Here is a 22,730-nt window from a genome sequence, read left to right on the forward strand (position 1 = left end):
TTTTTACTGACACTAATAATATCTACCACAATACTCACTCAATTTGTTCATTAAACAATTAAGAATATTTTTAAGAGTCTGATGATGACCTAAGCCGAAATTTAATAAATAACTGTTGTGAGAAAAAGACATGTCTTTAATTTTTATTTTTCAAAAAAACAAAAAAAATTTAAAGTTACCTAAGTGAAAAAACGTCTAATGTGCAATATAACATGCAGTTCGGCCCTGCTTTTTCGCTGCAACTCCACTACTCTCGCCTATCTCAGTCTATCGGTAGTTCTGGCATCACCGCTTCCCATAAGGCTCCTTTATGAATTCTTAACTTGACACAGACAGTAGGTTATAATATGGCCAATTTAGATTATCAAAATTTTATGGATATCCTTTTTATGAAAAATATTATTGAATTTAATCTTACATATGGAATATCTTTTATATAAAATAATCAAATTAAAATTGTCTTATAACAACAATGGATTAAAGCGAAATGTCATATGTCAACATAACAACTTAAGACAGAATAAAATATGACATTTTTTACCTACGACAAAAACAATATAAAAGTTTAATTATTACAAATTCTTTTATTTTAATGAAAGCCAATTATTAAAATTGTCTTTATAACTTGGGAGAATTAATATATTAAATTGTTACCTTAATTCACATAATCACTTAACTTTGTAAAGGAAAAACTTGCTACGTCTCTGGGAAGCTACTTGGACAGATTTTCAAAATGGAAAACAGGAAACCATTTCCGTACTCAGGCAGGAACGATTGAAACAGGAACTTGGTGGAGGAATCAAGCTGTCGACGGGGACATATTATATAATACTTTTCAAAAATTTCCAGTATCTGTTCAAATCTTCCAGTGACCACTCTGACAGAACTGCCTATGCAAAGAGTATCATCACGTCCACTGGTATGAGAACATTAAAAAAAAAGTTGAATCGCTTGTTCGATTCAAAAATTGCCCCAGATTTTACATTTCAAATCTTTTGTTAGACTTCCTTAGCTCGACTCACATTGTAGCACGACTGCCCTGCTTGGAACTTAAATGTCGACTCCCATTTGCGTTAAATTTTACAAATTCCACGCCATAAAATAACTCTCCCCCTTGTGTTTACAAATCCTAAACAAACAAATATACCTCGGACCCTCGTTCTAAGCGACAAAAACAACTTTTTAAATATTATAGTTTATTGCTTTTTGTAACAAAAGGTTATGGGATTTGAAAGTACACATAGACAAAAAATATATCCAACGTTATTTACGCATTAAGGATTTTCGTAAAAGACAAACACAGATTTTATGGCAATCTTTATGCGTACTGACGAGATAAACGAACAGGGACGTATTATAAAATTTAAAACGCTACAGCATTACCAAGTTAAAATCTAAATTTTACAACTTATCCTACTATTTTTATTTATTTGATTGCCAGAAATTTAAAATGTTTCACTATAACTATTTAGGTACGATATTTACTTTGTATAACAATGAATATAACAATTAAAACGTTAACTCATTTTTGAAAATACTATAGTAAATTCTACGAGAACAATTCTTGGACAATCAGTATTATATCAAATACACGAAGGGTAAATTATTTTTTTTTTATTAGAAAAAGATGTCGCATCCACCAAAAGGTTATTAGCGACGGAACAAAATATAAATAACAAAGTTAAACACCTACAGATTATACAAAATGTTTATGGATCTAAGATAATTCACTATATTGTCACAGGAACAGTTTTGACCTAAAGCCTGTGGTAGAGCGAGTGGATCTTGTAACGCTGTCTTTCTTGGTCATATTTACTACAAATTGTTAAAAAGTGTTCGACTGTTAATCGGACGTTACATGATCACATATAGGTGGATTTTTCTTTGTGAAAAGGTAGGAGTGCGTTAATCTGGTATGTTCTAGACGTAAACGCGCAACCGCAATTTGTTCTCGTCTATTGCGCGACGATGGAAACCACTGAGACACATTATTTTTGATTTTATTTAAATTGGAATTAGTTTGAGACCACTCATTTCGCCACAAACACAACACTTTTTAAAATAAGCTTTTAAGTCACTGGAAACACACTTGTCTATCGGCTCCAACAAATCACTTAAAATTGCCTCTCGTGCAATCCTGTCAGCTTCTTCATTTCCTGTTATTCCGACGTGTGAGGGAACCTCACACCTGAAAGTTAGATGATACTGAACGATTGTCTACAGAAGAGTCACTATCTAAGTCAGAAATCTCTTTCCCTAAGTGGTTGTGTAGTTTCTTTTGAAGTTTTGTAAACTTGCTTTTTGTAGATCTATCATTTGTATATTGATAGCTGCTTTGTAAAAGATGGAGTAAACCAGCCATATCAGTTGTAAATTCTTTTACGACGCTAATAGTGTCGGGGGAGCCTTGGACATTATCAATCAGTAAGGACAATTGGTGGAAATTTAAAACGAATGGTGGGGTATGATTATCAATGAAATTTTCAAGAGTTTCCCGTGTAGATTGGACTTTAGATGAGCGTGGTTTTTTTGGTTTAGAGAGTTTGGGTTTTGCAAACAGATTTTCTGATGAAATTGCTGAATCTGAAGGAGGCGTGTCGATCTCACCAATACTGCGTTTTATGGAAGAACTTGCGTTTTCGCAATTGCTATTAGAGTTTTCACTTAGATGATGTGGCTTTATTACATTTGGAAGTACTAGAGCAAACTCATTGGTAGTGACAGAAGTCGAGCTTGTAGTTTTATTTGTAAGATTGGTTGAAATGGTTGTTTCAAAAAATTGTGGTGATGTATCAGTTTTATTAGAATTTTCTGCAGTTGTATCTAATGGAAAAGGAGCTGATAGATTGGAAAATATTGCTTCCGAAGTTTGTGAAAACGGTATTGCTGCTGAAGGAGGTTGATTAAAAGTGTTGCTATGAGTAGGAGTATTAGTAGTTTCTTTGTCGTGGAGATTTGTAGGTGTAGGTAATATGCTCGGATTTGATAATGGATAACTTGATGACTGCTGGGTATTTGGTACCTTGTGTAGTATACTTGTTGAAGCTGTTTTATTTGGTTTCATTGTTTGACTCAATATGAGTTGATTCCGTTACTGAACTGGTTTTGCATTGGGATGATATGTGTCCTGCATTTTTGCAAATAAAGCAGGTGAGTGTACCTTGTGACAAAAATATGCGGTAAGGTGATTGGTCGAAATTTATTAGAATAGAATCTGGAATTGGTGATGTTATAGGGCTTATATAAACTTGCCTCCGAAAGCTCAATATGTGACTATATTCGGGAAAAGTCGAGCTAATTTTCAGAAATGTTATTGGGGAAATAAGCTTTAAACCGATATTCTATAATTCTTCAACTAATACTTGATGAGGAATTGACGGGCAGACTCCAGACAAGACTAGTCTTTCTGCTGGAGAGACAAGTCTTCGTGCTGTTACAACTTCGCCGAGTGCTTCTATAGAGCCATGTTGTGTCATTAAGTTATCTACTACGGTTTTGTTTGCCAAATACATGCAGATTCTATTATGAGATAATCTAGATGAAAAAATAATATTTTTTGGGTTGATGATTGTACCCAAAGGAATGAGATAATTCTGCAGTTTAGCATTATCGATACAACTAAATACAATTGCTTGGTTCTTACTCGGAAAAGAATGTGAAGCGGCTGAAGCATAACTGTTTGTGATATTCGAACGTTGATTTACTGGACTGGTTAGATCGGAAGGTGTGTTTACATTGTGTGAAGTCATTTTAAGCTGCGGTGGCGAAGGCCTTACTCCGACTCTGGTAAATGAAAAACCAATCGCATGCTACTATAAGCTACTTATAGCAGCTAACCTCACAAAATGATTGTACGGTAGTGTATATTTATTATTTGACGTTTTCTTTTCACAATAATAAAATAATAATTACGTATAGATGACTTACGTAGTAGTATCTAGTAGATAAACACTTTAATTTTAAAAAACTATTTAATAAAACCACTTGTTTTTATTAAAAACTAGGAGTACGATATCAGTACAACTTAACCGTACCTTGCCAGGGCCGGTCCGGGTCGGTAAATTATTAATATGCATGTAATCTGTATTTTCCAGTTTGCGGAAGTTCCACCAACTCAAATATGCCCTCAGCTCGAATAATGGGCGGAGAAAAAGCATCTTCCTCGCAGTGGCCAAGTCTTGCGCTCCTCTATAACAAAAAGAGCAATATTTACTGCACCTCAACTTTGGTTACACCTCTTTGGGCAGTAACAAGCTACTCCTGCGTAGTTGGACACACATCTCAACCCATCAACAATGATGAGTGGCTGCTTTACGCGGGAGGTACCAATAAAGGCGACAATTTTACTAGTCAGGTTAGGAAGTTGAAAGAAATAGTAGTTCATCCACAAGTAAGTATGAAGTATTTCTTTTCATTATTTATTTTAAAATTTTAACAATATTGTTAATAGAAAAATATTCAAAATTTATTATATAAATAAAGTATATTAGATAATACTAATACATAATAATATAATTGGGAATCCTGTCAGTTTTTAGATGTATTAACGAATAAACAAGTTTATCAGTAATAATAGGTTATAATAATAATTACAAATAAGTAATGCATATATATAACGTTTATTTATATGTTTTATGTGTACCCATCGTTTAAAGAAATTAATTACCTCGCAGCTAAATCCCTATCAGGTATTGTTTCTCTATAACTAAAGATTAAATTGTAAATAACCCTGACTTTGCCAAACGCTTAAGTACCATTGTACACAATTTTCAACAATTAACATTCAAATCATCTGCAACCAGTAATACGGCAGGTCGTATGGATAATATATTGTTTAGTTCCTGGCTAGGACAAATACTATAAGTGGAAATGTTGCCTTTGATTATGTATTGTATGATATTGTTGATCCTAAGAATATATGTTTTGTCTCTAGAATATATAATAACTCGAATAAACATTTATTTGAATAGAGTCAAAACCGTAGATTACTGAGTTAGCAACGATCCTGTTCAAAGAATTTAATCATCTGTCAGACGATTAGTTACACCAACAAAAAGAATTAGTCATGTCAAATGTTTATGAGTCAGTTCCTCATAAGCTTGTTGAAGCCACTTTAAAGGATTTGGGCGTTCAGCTCCTGTCAAGAGTTTCTTTCATCAAAGCTGGAATTCAAGGTGATAAGTACAGGTTACATTCTATCCTTCAGCAGACAAATGAACAGCATTCTACCATCTAAAAATTATGAGTTTCACACCTCTCTGTTATGCCTTTTGACAACAATGGTTATCAAGCGTTTTGTTAACCAACAAAATAGAATGTTTCAAATGTAATTAAACTGGACACAAACCTACTAATTGACCCAAGGACCAAGAAACTCAACAATCCTCTGCTACCCAATCCTCAAAAACCGATAACCCTACAAAAGAAGATTCGACGCAACCCAAACCACAACCATCAAGTCAAATGCTTTCACTTATGTCAACTACACGACAAAACGGTATTTCCCTAGTTCAACTGACTCAAATAAAACAGTAACTCTTTTTGAATATTGTCCAATTTTAGGAACCAACACCTCACCTAAAATAAAACCTCTTAAAAGAAATCAAAAACAGACACTTCAAAACGGACCACGATATCTGATAACTGAAAAACTATTACTCAAAAGCTCCCCAAATAATTTCTCTACTCCTGCCAACCATTTTGTAGAATTTCTTGAAAAGTCAATTGACAACAATAGATGGAAGGCGCCTAATATAGGATACTTTTTTTTAATTGAATTTTTTTGGGTCAAAAAACATTTTAGAATAATTTTTTGTACTTAAAATGTGCTATAAAATCAATAAAAACAACTTATGCATACTAAAATATTCCTAAAAATAGGTTCCTAAAATTGAATACCCTATCCAAAATTAGGAACACTATTTTTAAATACAAAAATCACACACGTAAGTGTTTTTTTTGTCACTAGCAGCACACTCTTCATGTGACCATCCGAAGCCACTTGAACACTGTACCCACTTTTCTCCATGTTGGTCCTTTGAATAATGTTCAGTGCAGAAAATATACTCTGCGTCACTTTCTTGATCGGTATCCATTTGGAACGTTTGAGGAATCTGAAGATTCACTTTCTTCTTTTACTTTCTTTATCTTTTTATTTTTGACCATCGTCTTCTTTTTAGTTTTCTTTAAAACCTTAAATTTTGGCAATTGTTCTTTATTTTTAAGTGATTCTTTTCTTTGTTTTCTTTAATGCTAGCTTCTAAATCATTTTTTTATGGCGTACTTGTAATTAAAGCCGCAGAACCGGTTTTACGTCCCCTATTTGAAGTACGTGCCGATGAACTGCAGGATGGTAAAGGTGAGAAGTCTTGAACGTTTACAATGTTCGATAACTAATTAATTTCCACACTGCTACCCATTTGATGTCTCCGGGGGGTTTTTTCAATAGACAGTTGAATTGAACTACTTGTGTGATTTGGTTTCAATGGAAAAGTCTTGTCAGAAGTATGTTGTCGAGGCGGAGTTCTTTCTCTTTGTTTTTCTAAAATAAAATCTGCTTCTGAAAAGATATTCCGATTGAATGGAAAAATTCCTGCTTTACGAAACCCATTGGCTGATATCTCAGCAGTAGCATATTTCTGATAAGCAGGGCAGAATAATGAACTTATCTGAAAGGGCCCTACATTTCGAGAAAGATTATTCTTTAACCAATTTTGGATTTCTCTTGAATATTATGTCTTTAATGGAGACATAAAACAAAAATCTAACGGTTGGATTTTATGTGACGTATGGAGAGGGATGCATACAATAGAAATATATTTTTTTCTCGCTAAATCTATAACGTCCAGATTCCGTGTATGACTATAATGGCCATTAATAATGAGCAACACGGAATCGTCTTGTGATGGTTTTACATGATTGGTAAAATGTTGCATCCATCGCGTAAAGATGTGGCTCTGTATGCATTATGAAGGGTGACAATCAGCAATTGACCCAGCTGGAGCTTAGTCTAATAGCTCGGCCTTCATATTTTTGCGTGGGAATACAAATAACGAAGGAAAGAATCCTCCGGCAGCATTCATGCTTGTAACTGCAGTTACTAGTGCCCCTCTTTCTGTAGCAGTTACGGCTCCTACTTGTTTTTTTTCTTTTAGGGTGATGACCCTAGCAATCTTGAATTGTACGGTAGTGATAACTGTTTCATCAACATTATACACTCTTAGGGATTTGAAATTTATCTTCTCCATAGCTGTTTCCAGAATATCAAAAAAACGATTGATAATTTCTGAGGTAAAACCTTTTATTCTGTTTTTTGAAATCCCCTGCGGTTTTCTTACAGATAGATTGCGATGCCGTCTGAGGAAATTTTGGAGCGACTTTTTACCGGCATTACCATCTCTTTCTGAAAAGGGATGAGAAAGGTTTTTTTTGATAGCAAGCTGGTATGCTAATTTCCGAACACCTGCAAGTACTAGACCATAATATCTTCTGTCCATTTCCGAACAGTCCTGAACCAAGTTTTCTTCCATTTCTGCTGATAAAACTGGTTTTCGACCCATTCGTCGCTCGCATTGTTCTTTTGAGTCTTTGCCACGTATGGCATATAGCTTGATGGTTGATTTGGGAACGTTGAAGCACTTTGACGCCTTCAAGTATCCCATTTGTTTACTTTTAACAACATCAATAGCAGTTTTTTTCATATCTTCTGGATTCCATTTTTTATGTGGTAGTCGTTTTGTAGGTATTTTACTGAAAAAAGTGTAGATAAACATGTTTTGAATTACATATAATTAGGTTCCGAATTTTGGATATCCAATTTGAAGATACCTTTTCTATCCAAAATTAGGCATCCTTCATGTTCAAGGTTATGTGATTAACATAAAAAAAATACTGGGAAGATATGTTCAATTTAAATATTTAAGCTTTTTCTACAACTACTTAAGAATATACCTGCCAAATTTCACTTTAATACTGTCAGTACTTACCTTTTTATAAGTTTTCAGTTGGATAAACAACAAACTCGTATCTCGAAAAAACATATAATTATATGGTTCTATCTACTAGTATACAATGGAACTATATGGTTTACACAGAACCATTTTATGTTAGAAACCTTTAGTTTTGTGCATTTAATTAGAGAAAACTGTTAATAGGTTTTGAGATAACGCAGTATCCAATATTAGGCAACTATCCAATATTAGGCGACTTTCCTTTAATCCTTCTGAACAGGCTTTGGAGTTTATGACTAATATAACTGCTGCATTCAGAAATAAACTATAGTTCCTGTAATATCTGAATGGTTGTGTACAAACAGAATTACTTGTTTATTAAAATAACTAAAGACTAGCCTCGTGCCAGGATCTGATGAGTCAGGAACCATTCATCAATCGGTTTGCCAGAATCTACGGACGAAGACGACGCACCAGATAACATACAGTTATCACACCAAACATTAATACAAAGCAACTGTGATGGTTTCTACCCTATCCTCGAATGTATTGAACGTTAATAACTGAAACGCAACCTGACAGGGAACACTATGTAGGATATGACAACTTACGACATAATTATCTTAGAGAAACGGTGGATCCTCATTTTATATCCAATAATCTCTACCCACAAGAATTTTCCAAATTTTCAAGTTGTTAACACCTTGGCGACGACGTGTATCACCGGTGGTACATGCTGTATATTATTTGTAGCCGTCGTGTACCACCGGTGGTACATGGTAATATATTGAGTTAACGTGATATAAAATCAACCAGATTTAAGTGTAGCTTTCAATATTCAGTCCTCGGCTATATAAAAGGTATAACTACATCAGTGTACCACCGGTGGCGCACTCGGTTATTATTATTATTAGAACATGACAATAAAGAGCGGACACCAAAAATAATAATTATTTTTATTTTCCAATTTAAAAATATTACAATTAAAATCATTCTGAACAAAAATAAAAACTTTAGCTTACTAACTAATATGACAACAAATATTGAAAATCAAAAAACTTATTATTCTTATATTTCTTAAAACTAATTATATGAAAATTAAAACAAAAGCGAAAAAAAATTAACATGAATTACGTTTTATGTTTTTCATTAAAGCATTCTAAACATAATACAGGGTTGTTTGTACAATCCTGACAGAAAGTATTTACACGTTTAGTTTTTTTTCTGGCATGAGCTTCCTGCAATTTGTCCTAACAAGAGACACACCTTTTGCGGTTGTCACGCACTTTTCCTTCGTATTTTGCCAGCTTATGAATAGTCATACTGCTACGAGACTTTGTTCGTGTGGGTTCTATTGCTTCCATAGTTTCAGAAATGTCCGACAATAACTCACGTGCAACTAGTTTTCTAAATTCCAACATGTGAAGTTTTTTGTTTGGGTTTGAGTCATTGAAAATGATCCATGCGTTCACCATAGCTGTGCCCAAAACAACTTCCACAAATACTTTTTTATACCATTTTAGGCTTTTTCTCAAACAGGTATAATACGCAGACATTTGATCTGATATATCTACCCCCTTTTTAGCTTTGTTGTAAGCAATCACAGCAGGAGGTTTGAGAATATCCTCTCCTCTTCGATTTTGCTTTCCAGTAGCCTGTAGATCACAGGTGTGGCTTGGAACAGTGCTTATCATTAAAACGGCACGTTTGTCTACCCACTTTACGACACGTACGCCGTTATGATTTTGTTCGCCGTAAATCTCTCCTTTTCGTAATTTTTTTTTGAGTAACTAATTTTGGAACTCCTCGTTTATTTGATCTTAACTTGCCGCACACGTACGTTTTAGCTTCTAGAAGAGACCTACAAAGCTGAACGCTAGTATTGAAGTTATCTATATATAACGTTCGGCCCTCATTCAGTAATCCTTGCAGTAAGTCCATACAGATGCCATAAGTGTGTCCATAAGATGTAATGGGTGGATTCGGATTATTTTTCCCTGCATATATTCTAAGGTCATAAGTGTAGCCCTCTGTTGTGCAAATTTTGTAAAGTTTTATTCCGTATTTGTGGGATTTAGCAGGCAAATACTGTCGAAAGGCTAGTCGGCCTCTCCAAGGCACCATCGACTCATCTATTACAATTTGTTCGCCAGGAGAAACTGTCTTTTTAAATTGATTACAGATGAGATCAACAATATTTTTTACTTTGCCCAATCGATCACTACTGACAGCAGGATTTTCATTATTCGCAAAGTGTAAAAATTTCAACAGTGTATCGAATCGGTCACGTGTCATAGTTTGTTGAATAAGTTTGTTACCAAACATTTCACTGCTACTCTCAGTAGCTACTGTCAGTCCCTCACATGGGATCTCAAATATTGCTCCGCAAAACGATTTGTCTCTGAAACAATCACATCAAGTACTTCATCTGTTACAAACTGTCTGAAAATGTCACATGGTTTCGCCAAGTTTATAGTGTCTACAATTACACCACTCTGTCCAGAGAACTGAAAACTCACTGGAATGTGTTCACATGCACTCCATGTGTCACTTTCTTTACCACGATTCTGCATAAATATTTCATTATCTGACCGAGCAGTCACTGCATCTACTTCTTCATCAGAGTTTTGGCTAGATGGCTCGACGTCTGATTCCTCTTGGCCACTATCTCTGGGAACATAAGATTGTTCTGAATCTGCGAAGGGATCAGATTCTTCCGAAGAAGTAACAGAAACAGCAGCTGATGTTGAAGGATACACTAGTGGCTCTATGTTCTGGGATAATGTTGCTGAAGGTTCAACATTTTGTAGTGACGTAGAAGTAGCGGCTTGAGGATTTTCATGTTTTTCTTCGTTATTTTCTGTGTCGGCGGAGACCAACGCAATTATTTTTTTCCCTCTAGACGACATATTTCTACTGGCTAATCTGGAACCAAAAAGCTATTTTATAGACACATTCTTCCGTGTACCACCGGTGGTACATGTCGGCTCCAGTAAATAATTATTCATTACAGCCGTCATGTACCACCGGTGGTACACGTTTCAAATGTCATTCAAATGTAAAAAAACAACATGTTAAAAGTTAATACAATTTTTTTTTTGTAATTTAAATCCAGTTACACTTAAAATAAATGAAAAGTTGCTCTCGGCTCTGACTAATGACAGCGTTTTGAGGTGCCGTCGTCAAGGTGTTAAGAGACAGTGGCTACCTCTGTTTGGCGTCCCAATAAAATAACTTTTTTCCAACTTTTCCGTTTATTATATCTAATAAATTTGAACATTATTTTGTCAGCGTAACTATATGGAGATTGAATCAAGCTACCTGAAACAGCTTCCGTATAAATGTTGAAAATTATGTCCACTAATTGCAACTAAAAGCAATTGAAAAAAACGCAATCTTACATTCTCGTTCTCCAGTATAAAAATCACTTAAGACCCGTTTACACGGGTAGAGTAATGATGCAAGTACTTGGTAGAGTAGAGTAACTCTACCCGTAAAAACGCTCAGCGTAGTAGAGTAGCAAGTAGAGTGCATAGTACGTGGTAGAGTAGAGTGACTAGCAACATGTTTCAAAGTAACTCTACTCTACTACCACCACCACTGCCAAAATATCCACTCGCCTGCGCACTCTACCCATGGAACGCGGTCAATTCTGGTAGAGTAGAGTAGGTAGGAGAGTGCATAGGGACGCTGTCATTCCGTCTGGAGTTGTGTTTTGTGTAAATAATGAAAATGAAGTTCACCGAAGATGAACTTTATTTCACTTTCACTTTAAAACTTTTAGAGATGTATGGCGAATACCAGTGTTTGTGGAATTAGGTAGTGAACACTACAGAAATAAAAGTATGAGGCAAGCTGCGGAGGATGAAATCGTCGAAAGAATGGCAAAAGGGGGCTTTGGAGTAAACGAGCTCAAGCAAAAAATTAAGAATATAAGGTGCACTTATAATCAAGAGTGTTTAAAAATACAAAAATCAAAAAAATGGGGTTCAGGTTCAGCCGATGTATACGTTCCGAAAGTGAAATGGTTCACTCCTATGGAAGCAATCATGAAAGGTGCAAAAAGAAACAAGAAAACTGAAGGCTCACGGGCAAGTTACAGGTTTTTATTACTTGTTGATAAGAAATACAATAAGAAATAAAAAATGTATTCTTATCAAGATAAAAGAGCCGAGGCCCCGTGTGTATTCCTTCTTTTAAGCCACTCTCTCATCCACTCTTTTCTTTGTTACAAAGCGACCTCAGTTACAAATGCATTTGCAACAGCAGCTAAACAATTTTGAAACAATTTTCTTTTTCTTGAATTCATTTTGTACTAAACAAACACCTACTCCACAGTATACTAGCATAAGTACTATACTTGTAACTCTCCTCGTGTGAATGGTATCAAGCCATTTTTGGTAGAGTAGTGAGTAGAGTCGACTCTACTCGCTACTCTACTCTCCTCACAACTCTACTCGTGTAAACAAGTCTTTAGTGATCAACATGAAATCTTAGCTAAAATCATAGCCAATAATTTCTACATAAAGTTTAGTAGTAAAAACAGCACGATTATCCTGAAAATACTGACAAAAAGCAAAACAACGCCTTCATAGCAACGTCCACGTGTTTTAGGGTTTCCCTTAAAAAAATACTTTCTTTTTAAGATGATTTCAGTATACTTTTTTAATTGGGCATTCATGTATAATAAAAGTATTAATATGGGATAGGAAACATAAAATATAATGGTTGACAAATCGTTGTTTATTAATAAATATTGTAAAACTAAGGAAGTAAAGAATCTAAACTGAATGAACTAAAATAAATATTTTTCTGAAGCTATTTTCTTGTGGAATCTTATGCAATTTACTATTTTTGATTTCCGAAGTGAAAATCGAATTATTATATTTCTTGCTATAAAAACTACAAATTGATTTATTTATTTTTAGACGAAATTCTCAAATTTTGGTTTCAAGAATGATGCCGTTTTGCTCAAGTTAAGAAAACCAGTACATATCAATATGAATGTTAGTTCTGTTTGTTTACCAAATAGTGAAATAGAACCAAGACAGTTGTGTGTAGTAGCTGGATGGGGCATCAATAAACCAGGAGGTAAGAAAGGTTCAAAATATATCTGGCGATATGTGTTTATCCAAATATTTCTACTTCGTTGATTCTGATTTCCTGATTGCTGCTTGGTCTTGACATTCCTTTTTAGCTTCAGTTTTTGGACGTCGAGGTACTGCTAATACTTACATGGTATCTAATTTTTATTTAAATCAGCTTCTCGTACACCGATAACACATTTTGTGTCATGCGCAAACACAACACATATGTATAACACGAAGCCTATTACCTATCCAATCTTTTACATTTTTTAATCCATAAGTTTTTTCCCCTTTCTGTGACACTTTTTTTCTTAGTATTTCTCTTCATTGAAATTATGAAACGAAGAATTTTGTATATCTCCTTCCTCGGTAAATATGTTTCATAACTTATTTCACTTGTAATATGTTTTGATTTGTTTTGTATTATAGAGGTGATATGATCAGTCAAATTTTAAGTTAGTTGTTAGCATTGCTTTCTACACATTCCAGTCTTCTCTTAAGTATTGGAAACCACTTGTTTGCTAGTATGAAATTTTCCTAGAATTGAATTTAATGCATAATTGAACAAAACTGCCTTCTTTCTCGTTTCTTTGACCCAAGACATAGTTTTCAATAATATTTGGAAATCGTCCATTCCCACTTTCCCACAATTCAAGTTAATCAGAATATCTTAAATTTATTTTTTGTTAATTGCACCCATTATTCGATTTTCCATAAGATTTTCTTAATTCATTTTCAGGCTTCTTTTCAGTAGAGACCTATATTTAAATAAAGTTTACATCGTGAGGATTAAATATGATTTTTAGTATAGTCAGTCGGTCTGATAAGCGTACAAAATTATTTATGGATTTTTTAAATTTATTATCGAATATGAGTGCTACATCGCTAAGGTCTCGGTGATTGTCATTTCCAGCATAACAAATAGTGTGTGTATCAATATATTTTGGTTTTTGGTACCAATTCATTTTACTTCTGTAACCCCGAGAATATTTAATAAGTATCATTTAATTCATTTCTTTCATGAAGTTATGTGATTTCACTGCCATGAAAAGTAATTTAGCGTTCCAACTTCCTACTCTCAATAGTATCCTTTTTCTCTTCGTTTTTCATCTTTCACGTTGAGGTTTTTTCTAGTACCTATTCCTTGTGAAGAGTCTTCTTGCCCTTTGATTATTAAGATCAGCTACGGACTACGAACCTTTGGCTTTATAAAACCCATAATGAAATAACTTCCCAAGTGTGAAAATTCCGATTTTGTTACTACTTTTTTGTTCCAAATGTTGACAAACATCGTCTATGCTTATTTTGGATATTGCTGTTCTAAACAGACGTCTATTGGTAATGTTGAACTATTATCGCAAATTTTTTAATCTTCTGCTTCCTATTGACTCTATTTCATTTAACTTTCCGTGAACTATTAATCGAAGTAATTGATGTTTGTCTCCTCTCATGTGTCCCAAGTAGAATAATTTTCTCTTTTTAATAGTCAGTACAAATGTATTCTATTTTTTTTGTTCGTCCTAACAGTTTTGCATTGGTGATTCTGTACCCATGAAACTCATAATATTCTGCGATACATTCAAAGCTCAAAAGCTTGTATTTTCTTCACATTGTTCTTTTTTAATGTTATCCTTAATGTAGTACAACACTGATAGAACATTACATCTCATAAGCCATATTTTTAGTTTCAAACCGAGATCTCGACTATAAAATACTTGTTTTATTTTTAAAAGGGTTTTGGGCTTTCCCAATTTGGGTGTTTATTTCATGAAAACTGTTAATAATATCATTGAAAGGAGTGCCTAAATAAATTTTATTTCTCACTCTTTTAATTGATTGATTTTACTTCTGCATTAATTTATAATTTTTCGTAATGTCTTATTCGTAATATCTCTATGTCGAAAGCACACAACTCTGACGAACGAATCTCTATATTTCTAGATCTTCGGTTATCTTTTCTTTATCTGAACAGCTCTTTGATTATAGTATACATTTGGAATAACGTTAATATCTTTTGAGTCAAGTTAGTATTTTTTCCTGTAATTGTTTTATAAAATGGTCGTAGAAAACTTTATCGAAGGTTTTGATATAGTAATTAAAGCATAAATACATGTCTTAGTTCATGTCTAGAGATCTCTGTTGCTACAAACACGCTATTTTGTATCTGATTATCATTCGTTGTTAGTTTACTAACTCCTTACTTGAGATAAATTTTTCTTTTCTTATTACCACTTTTGGTGTAATGAAACTCCTCAATGATAGTCTAAAAATATCTCACTGACATCCATGACAAGCCTAAAACTAGTTTTGCGCATCTGCGACTTGCACAATCTGACTTAACCCTGCTCTTGAGTGCAAACCTGTTTTAAGTAATACTTGACGTACCTAACCTAAACTAACCCTAAGTTTTCCGTTATTGTTGAAGAAATTAAACGAACTTGATATAGTAGTTAAGAATAATTTCGAAATTTTTCAGAGCCCACTATACAGCAATATCTGCATTACCTGCCAGTCCCATTGATAGATACAAATGAGTGCAATTCAACGAAACATTATAATGGAAAAGTTACAGACGACAAAATATGTGCAGGGTACATAGATTCTGACAAAACACCGTGTTTCGTAAGTATATTTTATACGTTTATTAAGTTAATTTTATTTATAAGATAATTTTAGAAATTAATGAATTTTTGTCCAATAAATGCACGCTAGAAAGTTTATTACTTTAGAAAGTCAAATTTACAGACCTTATTTATACTTCTTTATTGTTTTTATGCAAAATGTATTTTGTGTGTGTCTGTGGGGTATCATGACATCAGGCAAAATCTATTTGCCACAAAACATAAAAATTATTAATTATTTGAAATTTGTCGTGTTGTCTATTTATTTAAACTATAATGATGGAATCACGTACCGATTTATCTGAGGAAGACAGCTGTAATATTTAGCGGCAATGGAAACTCATTGCGAATTAGTTCTTAATTCAGAATTGAAGAGAACCGAGAGTTCATAGAACATTTCAGGAATATGTGATTTAGATCAATAATAGATACGTTGTCACAAATACAGACAGGAGAATTAAGTATTTCAATTTTATGTAAGTGTAATGGAAAGCGACCATGGTTTAATTTTAAACGAGTCAATACTGACATTTGTGCTCTAGTAAAATTATAGGTTAAATGAGAAATGCTTTTTAAAACGGTAGGGTCAATGCTAAAATAATAATTTGTAGATTTATTTGCAATTTTTTTGTAATTAGCTTCTTATTTAGAACTGATATTGGGTTTGAGGGAGAACCTGTAACTCCTAGAGAGCGCGTTCCCAGGTGGCGGATAGGGGAATGCCCGACCCGGTTTACTGGTGGGTAGGAAGGAAATAAAATACCTCCCGTGGACCAACAGGTAATTCACCGAATGATTTCCGGTATAAGCAATCCCCTACTTACCGACCAACGACTTCGGGCGGATGAGTCGGTAAGTAGTAGGACACTCTTTTGTCCTGGAGCTGAGAAATCGACCCCAAAGGCGGAAGAACCAATAAATTGGTCAACAATTGGTCTGCATTAAAGAAACATGGAGTATCCCTAGAAATCGTCATGGCTTATAGAAATGACAATCAACAACCTACTAATCATGGTTCTCGGATGCCAAGATTCGGCAGGGGAAGAAACAACAGTAACGACAGGGCTTCCCAGGCCGTCAGCCAGCGAAATCCCTGTTCACTAAATATATACAAATCCATCTGCAAAATCGCTACATGGAACGTAAGAAGTATGTATGAACCTGGGAAGCTGAGGAATATACAGTAAGAGATGTTACGACTGGAGATTGATATAGTAGGAATAAGCGATACAAGATGGATAAGCTCTGGCGAACTCAATACAGGCAATGGACGAATTTATTACTCTGGAAGCAGCGACACTCAACACAGATATGGAGTTGCTATGGTCCTCAATAAAAAAGTAACGAGATCAGTAACAGGCTTCGTTCCGATGTCCGAAATAAACCATCAATACAATCCGCTATAAACAGCTTCAAAACCAAATAAGAAGAAAAATTAGGGAGGCTAAAGAAACCTACTTCTCTGAAAAATGTAAAGAAATAGAAGAACTGCAAAACAGATATGACAACTTTAATCTACATAAAAAAGTCAAAGAACCAACCAGAGTAGGAAGTAGAAGAACCTCGAATATATTGCTCGACAAAAATGGAAATATTATATTGGAGACAGAACAAAAACTACGACGATGGAAAGAGTACATCGAGGAATTATTTCATGACCAGAGAGAAGCTAGTACTTCTGTAGATAGAAAAACGGGAGATGTAGGCCCAGACATAACCAAATTAGAAGTTAGTCAGGCATTAAACTCAATGAAAACCAATAAAATCTGCTGGTCCAGATGAATTACCAAGCGAGCTATTAAAGTTGGTCAACAAGAAAAACCTGGACATAATAGTAGAACTGTTCAACGCTATCTATACTACGGGTATCATCCCTAGAGAAATGTTGACATCAGCATTTGTGTGTTTGCCAAAGAAAGTGAATGCCAATAAGTGCAGTTACTATCGAACCGTAAGCTTAATGTCACATACCTTGAAAATTCTGTTGAAAATTATCCACGCCAGAATTCACTCTAAACTGGAGATGGATATTAGTGACACACAATATGGGTTCCGCAATGGTATGGGTACCAGAGAGGCACTATTCTCCTTCAACGTGCTGACGCAGAGATGTTTGGATGTTAACCGTCCTCTTCGCGTCTGTTTTATAGACTACAATAAACATGACCGACTCATGGAAATTCTAAAAATAAAAACCTAGATGAAAGAGATTTAAGGCCAATAACAAACCTTTATTACAATCAGCGAGCAATAGTACGAATTGAAAAAGAGACATCTGAAGAAATGGAAATAAAGAGAGGAGTCAGGCAAGGCTGCATACTATCACCTCTATTATTTAACGCTTAAAGCTGAAGCGAATCTGAAGAAGCAATTCGAGAAACTCTGGAAGATGAAACAGTTGACACAAGAGTAAATGGAGTCTTAGTTAACAACATTAGATATGCAGATGATACAGTAATAATAGCCGATAGTTTACAAGACCTGGAAAGACTCATAAGTAAAATAGTAAAGAGAAGGAAGTTGAACTTACAATTAAAGAAAGAAAGCTACAGTATCTCGAACATGTGATGCGGGGCGAGAAGTATGGCATCCTGCGACTCATAATGCAAGGAAATATAGATGGCAGAAGAAGCATCGGAAGAAGACGAATTTCATAGCTTAAGAACCTTAGAGAATGGTTTGGATGCAGCTCAAAACAACTATTTAGAGCTACTGCCTCAAAAATTAAAATAGCTATGATGATTGCCAACCTCCGTAGCGGAGATGGCACCTGAAGAAGAAGATTGGGTTTGAGACAATTATTCAAATCTTTCAAATTAAATACTTTGTCGTCCATATCCGCAGTTTCATTTAACATAAAACATAATACAGACCAGCCAGCACGAGAATCATTCCATTTTGTTGCTGGGTTGATGACAAAGAAGGAGGGGTTGATTTGAATTTCTACATTGATTGGGCAGTGATATGAATCTAATGTGTCTGAATGTAATGACCAAGCTACACGATCGGCTAAAAGGGGGGATGTTAGAGTTAAGTTAACTGCTGAGTGATTAATAGTTGGAAAATTCTTGTTGGTAATTAATTCACAATAATCCATGGTCTCCACTAATATTCTACCATTACGGTCATCTGAAATTGGCCCCCAATTTACGACGTGAGCGATAAAATCTCAGAGAAAAATAGTTTTTGCTAGATTAAATTGAAGGAATAGGTTGATCCAGACATTTTTTATATCCCAAACATTTCAGTTTTGAGGGGTATTTCAGAGACATATGCAAGTATTATGGGAGTTTGGGTTTAGCAGCCAAAGCGAACACACCTGCAGACAACGACATCGATGAAAATAAATTCGCATATCGGACCTTTTCACGGTGTCGGAAGTCAAACAATAAATACAAGTGATTAAAGTAAAATATAGATAATAAGTGTTTATAAAAAAGAACTTTCGATTCGTCTACATTGAAAAAAAGAACGTAATTTAATTGAAATAGTGAAAGTAGCATTGATAAATAAATTAGATTTCGGCAAAGTGACAAAAAGATAAGAAATATATATCGGTTGGTTTTTAAGATCATTAGCTAGATAATTAAGTAAACAATACAACAGGAAATCGTAAGTAAGCAGAATTTTAGTTTTAATAGTAATAATATTAGCTTTGATACAAACAATATAAACATATAGTCAGGGCCGGCTTCTGAGTTTTAGGAATAAAAGTGTTGGAGTATTGGACGCAGCCAGCGCGGGTGTGGGCGGAAATTTGAATTGAGTAGAGTTTTCGCACAACTGCACCCGTGACGCAGTGACTAATAACCCTAGCACAGAAAATTACTATAAATAAAGAACAATGAATTCAGATGAGGAGTTAACTGATGAAGGAAAAAGGAGGAGAGAAGATGATGAATATTACCCCAGGAGATCAAAAAAAACACCGAGAACCCCACAAAAAAGAGAAGAAGAAAACACAAGTGGAATCGACCAAATGATGAAAATGATGAAAGAATTAGCAATGGATGTAAAAGACATAAAAAACAACAATATAGATCACGAGACGAAATTACGCAACTAAAAAGGGAAATTACAGAACTAAAAGATCAATAAAGCGACTACAAAGATGAAATAAGAAAGATGCGAGAAACAAATCAAAAAGGTATTAAACAAATAGGCCAATTAGAGAAGGAAATTACCGCAGCAAACGAAAAAATAGAGAAACTGGAGAAAGAAAAAAAGAGGAAAAATGTAGTAATACAAGGACTAAACATTGACACAAATGATCAAAAACTATTGCGAGAGGCCGTAGAGAACTTTCTAGAAAAAGAACTACAAGTGTCAGTAGATGTAAATGGAGCGAGAAAAATAGGAGAAAATACTACCTTAGTAGAACTTAACAGCGTGAAGAACAAAATTGAAATAATGAAAAATAAAAATAAACTAAAAAACAAAACAGACGAGCGAATCTACATAAATGATGATATGTCAAAGGAGGAAAGAATTATCCAGAAAGAAATTAGAAGTAAGGCTATGGCAGAGAGATATAATGGAAAAAATGGAAAAATAGGTTCTAGAAGCTAATCATAGATGGAGAAATATGGACATGGAATAACAGCCAACGACAATTAGTAAAAGATAAAAATGTAAAACCAAAAAACTAACAGCAAAATTTAAACAGGCTAAAATAACGAAGACGACTTGGCAAGATAAAGGTACAAGAGATGAACAAAATGTAAAGATCATTACTGGAAACAAAGTAATAAACGAATGCATATTAGTAGGGACATGGAATGTAAGAGGAACGTACGAGGAAGGAAAACTAAAACACATAATCGACGAATGCAAAAAATACAAGTTTGAAATAGTAGCACTACAAGAAACAAAACAATTAGGGCAAAACTCAATGGAAATAAACGACTATTTATTTTTCAACAGCGGGGGAGAAAATAGAATGTTAGGCACAGGCTATGTGGTAAATAAAAAGCTGAAAGATCTAATCGTTGACTTCAAACCAATTTCAGAGAGAATATGTGTATTAAGAATAAGAGGAAAATACCAAAAAATAACGTTTATAAATATACATGCACCGACTGAAGACAAAAGTATAGAAATAAAGGAAGACTTTTATAATCAAATAGATACAGTATTCGAAAATATCCCCAAATACGATGTAAAAATAGTGCTAGGTGATAGTAATGCAAAAATAGGAAAAGAAGAAATATATGTACCCACCATAGGAAAATACAGCTTGCATGAAACAACGAACGAAAATGGTCACTTCCTAATTGATTTCGCGAAAGAAAGAAATATGATCATTATGAGCACGTACTTCCAACACAAAAGAATACACCAAGGAACGTGGAGATCACCGGATGGGAAAACTATAAACCAAATTGATCATGTGCTTGTCGAAAAAGATATGCAAAAATGTAGAAAGAACATAAGAACATACAGAGGTCCAGATGCAGATTCAGATCACTTTATAGTTGAAATACAAATGAAACAACTTATTTCAGTGCTTAGAAACCAGCGGAAGAAAAAGTATAAAGCAACTAAACCTGTGAGACTACTGACAGAAGAGGAACAAAATAAATATGAAAGAATAGTCAGTAGAGGATTAGATAATATTGCAGAAAGTGGGGATATTGAACAAACATGGATGCAAATAAAAGTATGTATGACCAAAGCAGCTCAGGCCAGTAATAGAAATATAAAACACGAATACAAAGAATGGTTCGACGATGAATGTAAAATGGAACTAGATGAAAGAAATAAATTAGGAATGAAAATGATGCAAGAAAAAACAACAGAGATAGAGAGAAAATACAATGAACAAAGGAAAAGAGCCAAAAGAATATTAAGATCTAAGAAAAGAAAATACAATGAAGATAAATTAAAATGTATAGAACAGAGCTATAAAAATAGAGAAATTAGAAACTTATATCAAGGGGTGAAAAATGAGAAAAAGGGGTACCAAAGAAAACCTGTACACTACAAAAACAAAAGTAGAAGAAATTTAGTAAGTGACGAAGAAATATTGAACAGATGGAAAGAATACTTTGAAAAACTTTTAAATGAAATTCCCACAACAGAATATGAAGAGGAAGAAGAAGTGAAGGAAAATGTCGATCAAGAACGAATAGAGGAAAGACCGCCTAACGAAAAAGAAATAATAGAGAAACTAAAGAATAATAAGAGCCCAGGAAGAGATGAAGTAACAGCTGAAATGTTTAAATATGGAGGACCAGTACTAATTAAGCATTTGGAAAAGTTGCTAAAAGACATATGGGAACAAGAAAAATTACCTAAGGAATAGACCGAAGCGACACTGTGCCCTTTTCACAAAAATGGCGACAAAAGTTTATGCCACAATTACAGGGGAATAGCCCTACTAAATGTTGCATATAAAATACTTGCAGTATATATAAAAGATAAGCTATCTCAAAATATAGATAATGACATAGGGGAATATCAATGTGGATTCAGAAGAGGGCGCAGCACAGTGGATCAAATTTTCCTACTGCGCGAAATACAAGCAGAAAGCTACGAATATGGGAAACCTACCATGGCCCTATTCATCGACTTTAAACAAGCGTTCGATAGGATAAAACGCAAAGAAATATACAAAGCACTACGTGAAATGCGAATTAGTGAAAAACTGATAAGAATGGTAAAAGTGACAATCCGAAAAAGAGAATAGGCGAAGAAACAGATACGTTTGAGGTCAGTGAGGGGGTGCGACAAGGAGACCCACTGTCATCGCTGTTGTTCAGTATCGTCCTCGAAGTTACCATCAGAGAAGCTGGAATCAACAGGTCAGGACTTATATATCAAAGAAAACACCAATGCTTAGCATTCGCTGACGACATTGTACTGATAGCCAGAAGTAAGCAAGAATTAAAAGAAATAATAAAAAGATTAGAAATGAAAGCGAGAAAGAAAGGGATGTACATAAATGAAGAAAAGACCAAATATATGGAATGGACAGAAAGAGATTACCTACAAGAACAATATCTGACAGTAATAAGAGATGAAAAAACATATAAATTCGAAGAAGTAGAAATATTCCAGTATTTAGGAGCGAC

At 34.3% G+C, this 22,730-nt stretch overlaps 2 protein-coding genes across 2 annotated transcripts in view; one reads left to right on the forward strand and one right to left on the reverse strand.

The window, feature by feature from the left end:
• The window catches only part of LOC140436949 (uncharacterized), a 243,695-nt gene that overhangs the window by 214,817 nt on the left and 6,148 nt on the right, over positions 1-22,730 (forward strand). Inside the window, exons 20-22 of the mRNA XM_072526131.1 lie at positions 4,095-4,390; positions 12,878-13,040; positions 15,513-15,658. Of these exons, the coding sequence (XP_072382232.1) occupies positions 4,095-4,390; positions 12,878-13,040; positions 15,513-15,658 (605 nt within the window). The remainder of the gene's footprint in view (positions 1-4,094; positions 4,391-12,877; positions 13,041-15,512; positions 15,659-22,730) is intronic.
• LOC140436951 (uncharacterized) overlaps positions 9,190-22,730 on the reverse strand; it is a 45,103-nt gene continuing 31,562 nt past the window's right edge. The window contains exon 2 of the mRNA XM_072526133.1: positions 9,190-10,874. Within this exon, the coding sequence (XP_072382234.1) occupies positions 10,301-10,858 (558 nt within the window). The 5' untranslated portion in view covers positions 10,859-10,874 and the 3' untranslated portion in view covers positions 9,190-10,300. The remainder of the gene's footprint in view (positions 10,875-22,730) is intronic.

The sequence above is a fragment of the Diabrotica undecimpunctata genome, chromosome 3 (assembly GCF_040954645.1).
Source record: "Diabrotica undecimpunctata isolate CICGRU chromosome 3, icDiaUnde3, whole genome shotgun sequence".
NCBI classification, from domain to species: Eukaryota; Metazoa; Arthropoda; class Insecta; order Coleoptera; family Chrysomelidae; genus Diabrotica; species Diabrotica undecimpunctata.